General features: G+C 39.4%; 1 protein-coding gene across 3 annotated transcripts in view; it reads left to right on the top strand.

Annotated features, from left to right (window-relative positions):
* Nucleotides 1-481: 481 nt before the first annotated feature.
* Nucleotides 482-11,560, top strand: part of rps6ka3b (ribosomal protein S6 kinase, polypeptide 3b) — a 58,838-nt gene continuing 47,759 nt past the window's right edge. For 2 of the 3 annotated variants that reach the window (XM_074693395.1, XM_074693393.1), the window contains exons 1-2: nucleotides 555-1,031; nucleotides 10,297-10,356. In XM_074693395.1, coding sequence (XP_074549496.1) covers nucleotides 969-1,031; nucleotides 10,297-10,356 — 123 coding nt within the window. In that variant the 5' untranslated portion in view covers nucleotides 555-968. Of the gene's footprint in view, nucleotides 500-554; nucleotides 1,032-10,296; nucleotides 10,357-11,560 lie in introns of those variants that run through there. The other variant, XM_074693394.1, reaches the window with a different exon arrangement.

Here is an 11,560-nt window from a genome sequence, read left to right as displayed (position 1 = left end):
ACAACAGTAAAAAATGGATTTATAGGAGGAAAATTATTTATTAGAAAAAAAAACATTTTTTTTATTTATTATCATAAATTATTTATAGAAAAAAAAATTAAAAAAAATGTGCTTTTGAATTTTCTTTCAACAAATGAATCGTACTTCGACTTCCAGTTCACTCCCACCATTTTAAGTAATTAGGGAAGTAAACACATTGCAAAAAGTGTGCTACTTTTTGTGAGAGTTGGGTTAAACTAAACTTTTTTTTAGACTCTGAGACCCTTGATGTGAACTTAACTCCTGTGTTTCAGTTAATTTACTTCCAGCTGTTCTCATGTATTCTAAATGAAATCCTTGAATAAATCCTGATTTTCTTTCTTTTTTCATTCTTTCTCTTTTTTGGGTATTTTCACTTATTTCTGGGTGAAGTCAGTGTCACATTGGTTTACTTTTCTCATTACCTAAGCATTCCGCCTCCTGATGTGACGTCAGCGTGACGCAGAGGTCTGACAGACAGGTAAGCCGACACCGGCCGCCATATTGGGAAGCAACGGAAGTAAGAGAGAGGGGGGGAGAGAGTGAGGGAGATAACTGTGTGTGTATGAGTGTGTGTGTGCGGGTGTGTGAGTGTGTGTTGAGTCAATCAGTTTCCGAAAAAGGGCGTCCCTCCTCGCTGATTTCTCTCATGTTTGTCTCCCCGGAGGAAGGGGCGGTCTCAGCGCCACAGCAGATCCGGAATTAGTGGGTGTTCGCTCGGCTCTGCTCGGCTCGCTCGCTCGGTCTGTGGCTCCGCGGGCGGTTCGGTTCTAGCGCGGAGAGGAAGCAGAGCTCAAAAACAACCCAGAAAAGAAAGAAGAAGAAGGAGCAGGAGAAGCCGGGTGGAGTGAAAGTATCGACACAGGGAGGGACGACAAACCCCGAGCTGAAAAGAGGAATAAAAAAAGAAGAAGAAGAAGGAATAAAAGTAGAGGCAGAAGAAGAGAAAGATGCCTCTGGCTCAGTTGGCGGATCCCTGGCAGAAGATGCCGCTGGGGGGGACAGCTGGAGAGGTGAGACATGATCCACACACACCTTAGGACACTTTGATTTCTCCTCTGATCAAACTGACAACTGACTCTGACTCTAGCTGCAGCGTTTGGACAGGTAGTAATGACACACCTCACCTGAAAGTCACCACAAGATCATTTATGACTGCTGCAGTAACTCAGAGTTACATTCATATAAACCATGAAGCACTCAAACACTCTGCAGTAACACAAACAGATGGATAAATTTCTCTTCTAGGCTTTGTAACCCACCAAATACTTACTTTTAAACTTAAAAATGACTTATAATTACATAAACATTATGTAAAAGTATAGAAAAGTGAAAGCTCTATCACTTTAACTGGATTTAGGTTACTGTGATATATTACTTTAATGTATTTGTTACGATTAGTTTCAATGGGACACGCACTGAAATTTAATTTCAGTATTAACTGCTGGTAATTAGCAACACATCAGCAAATACAAGGGATCAAAATGTGTTTAACAGCATTAAATGGAATTGCTATTTCTGGGTTCAGTGTGAAGTTAATTAGCCGGCTAATTAACTCCTGAGAAGAAGCAGCAGTTAGTACAGAGTTACACTGAATGAGGTAAAAATACATGGGGAACAAACGTGCTCTGAAATGTGCTTTACAAGAGTCTTATTTTAATCTGTCTGTGTTTATACTGTGTGTGCTGTAAAAAGAACAAGCTATGTGGAGAAATTTTCTCCTTTGCAGGCTGTAAACACGTTAATTTTTACTCTAAAGATTGGCTTTTTGTAATAGGTGCATGTGTGGTTTTTGGTGTTTCTGCGAGCAGCCTCAAGTGGACACTTGAGGTACTGCAGTTCGAAACACTTATGCATTAGCCTTACATTTACAGACCTCAGGGTTACCTGCTTTATCATAGTTATATGTCTTGTAGATCAGAAGTTCATAACCTTTTCCAACTCAGGGCCCTCTCTCATTTGCTCGTCAAATGTCTAATACTTGAAGGACAAACAAAAAGAAAGTAAGGAAAATAATATTAAAACATTATAATATCCTGTTAAATGTATATAATATCCTTACACCCCCACACACAAAAATTTAAACTATTTTGGAAATTATTTAGCGACCCACTCACGATACCTTCGCTGACCACCAGGGGGCCGCAGCCCACAGTTTGGGAATCATTGGTGTAGATACAACAATGTACTGTATCCCGCTGTATAGTATCATATTGTGTTGTGCGGTATTGCGTGTTGTTGTGTTGTTGTGGCATAGCTTAAAAAACCTTGATGTACTGTGTTACATCATAATTTGTAACGTATCATGTTGTATTATGTTTTATGGTAACGTGACATGTTGTACTGTGTTGTTGTCAAGCGGCAACCTCTGGTCTAAGAATATGAGACAATGCTGAAGTGCTAAAATCTGCTGTTTCTCGAGTGTCCACCTGAGGCTGGCTCCGGAAGTAGCGGAAGTCACATACACACCAAGCCAAAAAAAGTTGTTTTCAAAGCAGAAATTAACCTATTTACAGCCTGGTTCAAAAAACGTCTCCTGTCTGAGTCGCTAATTTTACTATCAGCACCAACTGTATGGGGGGTGAATTTTTTTTCTAACTCGGTCGTTCAGAAGATATAAAGATCGTAAGCTCGCCCAATCAGAGGCACAGCTCAAGGTCATGCGACGGACAGGCGCCCTATAGCTGTAGGCGAAGCCCTGCCACTACCAATCTGGCTCCGATAGCCGATCTGCTTCAATTTCCGTTTCAGAAACAGACAGGTGACGTAGGGGAGACTACATCCATGTTTTATACAATCTATGGTTGTTGTACCATTTCGTAGCATATTGTGTCATGTTATGTGGTGTTATGGGTGGATACCAAATTAGGTACTTTTATAGGTACCGACCAAATTCTGTCTGTAGTACCGAGTACCAATTCATGTAAAATCAAACGGTACCATGTTTAGGTACCTAAACGCATCCTTCTGACTGTGAGGGAGTGGAACAGTACACAACTGTCCATACTGGACTTAAACACAGCATTGCAAGTTTATATTGAGAAATAAATAAATCCTAAAACTCTCAGATTTTATTATGTGTAATTATATTTTTTATAACGAAGTATAAGAATTACCACATAAACAAACACAAAAGTATTGAAAATCGGTACCGTTGAGTACTGATACCAATTGACGGGTACCGGGCATTGGTATCATATCGTTTCAGATGTGAAAGGTACCCATCCCTATGATGTGTCGTAGCATATTATATAAATCAAATCATGTATATCATATTGTGTTGTAACCTAACGTAGCGTATCATAAAACTGTCGTACTGTGTTGTATCACATTATATTGCATCCTGTCATACTGTATTGTAACATATATTCCATCTTATTTATTGGGATGGGTAGCAAATTAGGTACTTTTATAGGAACCGTCTGAATTCTGTCAAAAGTACCGGGTACCGATTCTTGAAAAATCAAAAGGTACCATGTTTAGGTACCTAAATGCATCTTAGTGACTGTGAAGGAGTGGAAGAGTATGGGATTTTCCATGCTGGACATGAACGCAACACTATAAGGTGATATATTAAAAATTAATTATATTATATTATATATTAATTATAAAAAATATTAAATTAAAAAAAAAAATCATTATTAAACAAATTATTATTATTTTTTTCCTCATATCGTTTCAAATGTGAGCGGAACCCATCCCTACTTATTTACTTATCTTGTTTTCACTTGTCATAGGGCATCAAATCTTCTTTATAGAGCCTGACTTGGGGGTTAAACTGTTTCCTGTTACAGAGAAAAATGATCCAATGATCACATTATGCCTGATGATAATGTAAATCTCTGAGCCTGGTAGAAATATGCAGCTTTAATGGACTTAATTTTGACATTACCATGCAACAAAACAAAGGAGTGCTTAAATATCAACCTTAAAAGTTTCTCTTAAAACGTTTAGATTGGATAAGCTATAGTAAAAGGCATCTAATTTAATTTATCCACTGTATTTTATGCGGTTTTCATCCTGGGTCTGAACCTGGAATAAATAGACAAAGACATAGGAAACACCTCGTTAGAGCACCTAAACTTAAAAATAACTCCAGCCCTCCTGCACAGATCGCTCCTTACACAGAAAAATAGGGGATCATGTGTCAAAACAAGGATTTGTTGAAGTGTTTTCTGAGGTTTGGAGGCTCAGGTTGGAACATTTCCTTGTTATTGCATAATAACAGAAAAACACACAGCAGACCCTCATGTTTAGGAAGCTGCCGACGAAGAATCAAAGTTGTGTTTTGGTGCAGAAAGGAAACAAATCAGTCCTGGGTTTTTAGAAAGTTTGAGGTTTAAACTGTTGTTAGTTTTACTCTGAAAATAATGTGATTGTTTGGTCACAGTAATGCTTTCTAAGAATATAAATATGGCGTAAATAATATCCAGTGTGAGAGGAGCGTCTCTCTTTTTGGATGCTTTTAGTGGTTTGTCTTCAGACGGTGTGTGTGGGAAAGTCTTTGCAGCACCAAACAGGTCGAGTCAAAGATCTTCAGAAACGACATCCTGTCTCTAAAACCGAGATTGAAACAAAAAAAGCTTCGGTTTGTTTCTTTTTGTTGTCCTACAAGTTTGAGAATCTTCATAAAGAGCAGGAGGCGGATCCACTGCAGCCGCATGATTCAGGAAGAGCTGACGTCTGAGCGTGTGTGTGTGTGTGTGTGTGTGTCCACTTCCGGTATGAGGTGTCACAAGGTCTGCATGGAGAAATAGCTGTGTGTGAGTGTGCGCAAGTGTGAGAGTGTGTGTGAGACTGTGGGCAGATTATGAATAATCAAACCTGATTCAAGCTGAAAAATGCTCTGAGTCACTGCCAGCTTCTCCTCTCCGAACACGCTCGTACCTGCTCCTCGTTTTCCCCCGTGACCTCCTCTCACCTCACAATCAACCGCTGCGCCCTCGCCTCAATCAAACCGACCTTTGACCTCCTCGTGTTCACCTGTAAAGCCCCTCAGCGTGCAGGGATGTGTCTGATAACCGAGCGTAAGTTGTCGTACCAGCTTTTCTTCCAGGCCACCACGCAACAAAGACGTTGAAAAAACACACACGCCGTCACACACAAAAGAGTTTGAAGTCGTGGAATGAAGACGAGATGCTTCAGCCCGAGGGGAAGATCATTCAGCGCGCACAAAGAGCAGAGAGGGGCTGCACTTGCAGGAACATGGATGTGTGTAGATGAAGGTGACTGAAAGCTTTAATGTTTTCATGCTGCAGTAAAAAATGCATTAAAGATCAGGAGTGTTAACATGGCCTGGAGGTGTAAAAGGTTTTATTATATCACAGTCAAACAGTTCCTCTGTCTTTAAAATGACATGAGTTACAGCCTGCACCTTCCACTCACTCTTCAATGTTTTTATTTCTCAATATTAATAATATCACATCAGGAGTGACATCAGGAGTATCTGGGTAAAAAGAATCAGAGATTCCCTAAACAGAGTTGTGTAAACTTAGAGCAAAACTTTAGTTATAACATAATGAGAAGCTGATCTGCTGCAAGAATAAAGTTGTGGATCGAGTTTTGAAAGAGAAGGTGAGACGAAAAAAATGTCAATTCTTCTTTTGCTGCAATGAAAGTTGTTAAATAAAAAATTTGATTATCTCAAAATTTTCATGAAAAACAGTCTCAATAAAAAAAAGTAAAACTGAATTTCGGAAAAAAAACTAATATAAGAAAAATAAAATTTTTATGACAAAAAAGTTTCATGACAGGAACCAAAAATTGTAATTTCTTGCTGTAATAAAAAAGTATAATAAAATGTCACAAGAACAAATGATTTTCATTTTAAAGGAAAAAAAATGTAAAAAGGGAATTAAAAAAATAAATGTTTAAAAAAACGGGTAATGGTGTTGGAGTGAAATTGAAACTTAAAAAAAAAGGTAAAATTAAAGATTTTTTTTTTTTTTTTCTTAAGAAAAAAAGCAGTAATTTCAGACTCAAGTTTTTTTAATATAAAATTTTTTATTGAAAAAAATCTCTTGAGTTTTTAGAAAAAGTCATGATGGTTTTAACGTTTTTAAAAAATGTAAAAAAAAAAAAATTATAATTTTTTTTGGACTTGATATTAAAATTTTGAAGTCTTTATTTATAAAAGGACTTGTATAAATAGGAAAAAATGCTATATAATTCAACGACTTTTCTGCAAATGTAACTTAAATTTCTAGAAAAAAAGTTGTAACAAATAAAAAAAGAAACCTGGACATTTGAAGTCTTTTTACTTTGACTAAACTTGTCGGAACAATGCCAAAAAAAAAGCTGTTACATCTTTTTAAATAGTCACAAGGGAAAAAAGTAGAAGTTTTATTTGTTGTTTTTTATAGATAAAGGTGTTACAAATAAAAAAATAAACCCTGGACATTTGAAGTCTTTTACTTTGACCGAATCTTGTTGAAATGATGCCAAAAAAAAGATGTTACATCTTTTTTAAAACTCACATTAAATGGGTAAAGGTTTTTATTTGTTGGTTCTTGTAAAGAAAAGTGTTAACTGAAGAAAGTTCCTGCACACTGGCCTAGAACTTTATTACAACGTCTGGTTTGTAGACCTTTTTTAAGAAAAACGTCTGAAATAAAATCGTGATACAGTGGTGACCAAAATTATAATAACATGTGGCATATTAATTCAGTTGTACATATTTAGTTGTTGATGTTGAATTAGTCGTTAAAATACCCATAAAATGAATAAAATAAGTAGAAAATCATCTTGATTCTCTGTATACCAAAGAATCAGGCCATCATAAGGAGTTTAAGTCATTTTCCTTTCAAAGAGAAACATTGAAGATGATGGACTTGCTCAGACTTTAACCCCGTTAAGCAGATTTGGTCGAGTCGTAAAACAAAGTGGACAGATCTGTTGAACATTCAAAGGAGAGCCTTCGTCTTGAGTTGCAGAAGTCATGGGATATAATTAGTGATGAAGTTCTCAGGAAATGTATCAACACACAGGTGGATAAACTAAATACTGAGGCTGAAGCAGTTCTTTGTGTGACATCTGTCAAGGTCAGAGCGACCATCTGCATGTTTCAGGATCATGTCGACATTTTCAGACCTGTCTGGTGTTCTGGGGAAATTTGGTATTGCTTAGTTTTCTTTAACACGGCTCCGATACTTTGTTGTAGTTTCATTTAAAGGCTAATTTTGCTTCTGTCGGGGATGTGGGAGGTCAAACACGCTCCATGACAGAGGACATCAGCTTGTCCTCTCCTGACCTGGATGCTCTGTGTGTGTGTGTGTTTGTCGAAGCTCCGGTTCACCTGCTTTCTCCTGTTGATACCTGATATCAGAGCAGGCAGCGTTAAGACGGCGCAAATCTTTTTTAATATCCGCTGTTTGCAGGAGGTGTTTGATCAGATGTCATTCATTAACCAACGCACACAGATCCCATGTTAATAAAAGGTGTAAATAGAGTCAGAGAGGGAGTGTAGGACGTTGAGGGGACAGGTGTGTGCAGGTGTTTATGAGCCCAGTCAGTTATTTTAATTTATCTGCAGCTTATCTGAGCGTAACTCTGACACCCACCTTTAAACCCTCTAATTTCTGTCAGATAATGCTGAATATTCACGTTTCTTCATGCTGTAGCTTTAAGTTTGTTTCTGCACAGACTGTAGAGATTTGGATGTGTGATTGATTTGAATTCTCCAGCTCATTCAAGCGTATCCGTCACGGGAACTGACATATTTGTTGGAGCATTTTCAGGTATGAGCAGCGTCAATCCATGCATAGCCTGAGCTCAATGAACCATAAAGAGGACTGTGTGTTGGTGTGTTTCTTTTCAAAGGATGCAGATCAGTCCGCTGTACGTCGACATTAAAGATCAGGTCTGTTAAAAGCTTCATTCTGCAGCTACATCAAGGCCTTCAGCTGCCCACGTTCATGTTTTCAATCTGTGCCACCGAGCATTCAGAGGTGAAACGCGCCGCTCCTCGAGTGGGCGTCTTTCATTAAATAAAAAAAAAACGCTCTCATCATGTCCCTGCTCCGAGTGACAGGGGGTTCAAACTGAGTCCAGATCAGAAATAAATAAATATGAGTCCACAGACGGGCCACCAAACTCGGACACCCTGCACCTCGTCTGCTCGGCCAACAGGAAAAATCAAAACAACACATATGAGTGAATTAGCATTACGTAAGACAGATTAGTCTGCTCCCTGCTGCAACAACAGCTGTGATTCAGACACTGATAGCACCCATACTACCACTGAGCACAACAATCACAACAATAAAAGCCATTACGCTGAGTATTTACTTCACCGGTAAGTGCAGCGCGGGGAGGAGGAACCTGAGGGAGAGACGAAGAGTGATGGATCAGGAGGAGGAGGAGGAGGGAGACGAGGAAGGTTAGAAAGAGGACAAAGCTGCAGTCGATCAATGAATGAAGAAAGGTGAAGCCTCTGATGGTGCCCTCAAAGTTTCAGGCATTAAAGGTGCTTTTTAACTGCAGGAACCTGGGTCTGGATTTAGTTCCTGGGCACTTGAATAGGTCTCTGCTCAGAAGATGGTACTTTCCAAACTTCACTCTATATGAAGCGACTGATCTTTTGTTGTTGTTGTAAAACGAGAGGCCAGATTTTATACTTTGTTTTTATTATTTCATTAAAATTATACAACAGGCAGCTTAAAACAGACAGGGGTCATCATGAGTAAGTCACACTTTGTTTTTTCCCATGATACCAGACCATACTGTTAAAGAAGAAAACAAGAGCTTAATAACAAAAACTATGCATATATATGTATAGAGAGGCCAGTTTTAATTGAAATTCTCCAAACATTTGCTGATCTAGTCTGAGTTATTATACAAAAAGATGAAAAGATGCAAAAACTTGCACTCTCTTGTTCACGCTCCAAGTTTCAGTTGCTATAGGTGCTTTTCAACTGCAGGAACCAGAATCTCAATTTAGTCCCTCACGAAAGAACTTTTATCCTTTAATTTGTTGTATTTGTTCATTCTTTATTTGAAGCTACTATTTTAATGACCTTGAAAGAAGAAGCAGAAACAAAAGTCTTTCAGCCAATCTCTTAACATTTAAAAGGCTGGACGCTGCAAAACTGAAATAAAAGTTAGTGTTTATGTCTTATTTTTAATAAAAAATGTCTAACAAGTCCAGAAAAGTGTCTTAATTCTGGATGATGCCTGACCTTGTTTCACACCTTTTCTTTTCTTGTTTATATGAATAATTTCAGTTACTAAAGGTGCTTTTCAACCACAGGAACCATTCTCTAAATTTAGTTCCAGGGTACTATGACAAGTCTCTACTCAGAGGGGGGATTTTTTTTTTTTTTTTTTTACCCTTGAGTAGCAACTCTCTAACCACTCAGGAACTACATTGAAACTTTGAGGGCCCTGAACACAAGGGTTTTAGGGTTAAACGCAAAAGTTTTGTTGCATTTTGGACTCACGTTTCCATGGAAACGGCGTTTTAGCCGACCTGAAACGCCAAACTTTTGCAAACGGCCTCCAGAGTGAAATTTTTCTGAAACGCTGCCGACACTGTTGCCATGTAAGCAGTAAGCCGGCGTTTTCAGTGGAAGCGCCGACGTCACACTCCGCATGACAACAGTATCGGTGTTACGATCGTCGCCAACTATCGTGTTGTGCTCAATCTGCTGAATCTGCTGACTGTCTTTCAACAAAACGTTCATCTATTGCTCCTATTCTGCTCTTAGTATTCACCAATACACCAGATGATCGGCCCAACTCTACTTCAGAGGAGATCTACCAAAAGCGGCTTCTGGACAAAGCAGTCATAGCGCCTCCTACAGGCTTGGCATGCTCACTACAGCGTTTTCAGTCCCTCAGAGTTTCCGTGTAAACGCAGATTTTTTATACTGCATTTTGGCTTTTTCCGATTAAATGTGTAAAAGAGAGGTCAGAGGTCATTATTGGTTTTTAATATCTTGAATTAAAAGATTTTCTGGTTGTGTCTGGTGACTGTGGCTCATATTGAGTCAAATAATCAGTTTTTACTCACAAAAAAAGACGATCACTTGCTTAGATATCAGTTTTTTTAGTGTGTATTCCTGCTCTAAATGTCAAACCCGTGCGGTGAGTACCTGCGGCATCTTGTCGTGTTTCCAGCCGTTTCCCAGGTGAACATGTCCAGACCTGAAGCGGTGACGTTGATCCGCCTGTCAGGATCACAACGGGAGCAGCAGTAATTACCACGTCACTTCAGCAGGCAGGTGTGTGTTAGTGTGTTGGTGTGTGACGTCTCTTTTCTGTGTGTGTTCATGATTACAGGATCCACATCATGACCCCGAGGACTCTGTGGGGGACGACGACTCCATGCCTGCCTGCACCGTAAGTCTGTTTCACCTTTCTCCTCCCGTCTTGCACGCCGCAGGCTGCAGGTTGGTCTCTGGAGTCACTGTAAACACGAGCAGCTCTGTTTGGACTGACAACATGTCACACTCTGAGCTCACTGATGGCAGCTGCTGTCTGTGTGTGTGTATGTGTGTGTGTGTGTTTCCGTTACAAAGCTCTGCGTTTCTCTCTGATGATGTTTGAGAAAACTGACGCCTACTCCTGCTGGATAATTACTGGTTTGAAAGTGAAGCGTTGTGCGGCTCACTATGAAAACCGTGACTCATGTGAGCGCTGAGGAAGAGAGAAATCCTCCCTCTGATCCTCCACTGGGCTCGATATCATCATTTATTTGTCAAGTCGTTAGCGTACGGGAGTTATTTCTGGATTGGATGTTGTAATTTACTCTGAAGGTAAACCCTCCTGCCTGATTCATTCTCTTCCTGTGCCCCAGTTTCAAACCGTGCACTAACTTTATTTGATGTTGTAACAGCTCTGTGAGGAGGAACTGTAACACTGAGCTGCAGATTATAAAAGAGACGGCACAGGAAGTTCATTTAACACAGCATTTATACCTCAAATGACTCAAATTAATTCTCAAAGCTTTCCTGAATCATGTTCCCCGGAAAAGAGAGTCGCAGCAGATTGTCTCCCTTACAGTAAAACGATATTTAACGATATAAAATGTCCCTTTTATTACAACATTTATCATCAAATCTTGTTCATCTCAGTCAGAGGAAGTTTGAATATGACTCAGCTGCTTTTCAGAATTCATTTTCACTGAGCTCTCCATCTGATAATCTCATCCCTCCGTCCGACTGAAACAAATCTACAGAAAATTAAATCCTGATCTGCACTGATGGGTTTGTCACCTCCTGAGCTACAGTCTGAGTTCATTTTCATGGTGGCAGCGACGGCGGCGGTGTGATGTCTCTGAGCGCTGCTGACTCTCCCTGCGTTCAGGAGGAAGCAGCAGAATCAGCAGCGGTTTAATGTGATACTCTGCTGCAGGAGCTTCATCTGCACTGCAGCTGAGCCGAGCGCCGGACTGAGGCTTCACATTTGAATATTACAGGAACATTTGCATCAGTTTGACAGAAGATTAGGCTGCAGTGGAGTGTGTCGTCGAAGAAAGAGGAAACGGACAGCTCATTTGACTTAAAAGCTGACTATTTAAATTAAATTCATACAAATATATAGA

Source organism: Halichoeres trimaculatus, unplaced genomic scaffold, assembly GCF_033239565.1.
Source record: "Halichoeres trimaculatus isolate MK-OKI-2021-1 unplaced genomic scaffold, fHalTri1.1 fHalTri1_scaffold_18, whole genome shotgun sequence".
In the NCBI taxonomy this organism is placed as follows: domain Eukaryota; kingdom Metazoa; phylum Chordata; class Actinopteri; order Labriformes; family Labridae; genus Halichoeres; species Halichoeres trimaculatus.
This window is presented reverse-complemented; position numbering and strand designations above follow the sequence as displayed.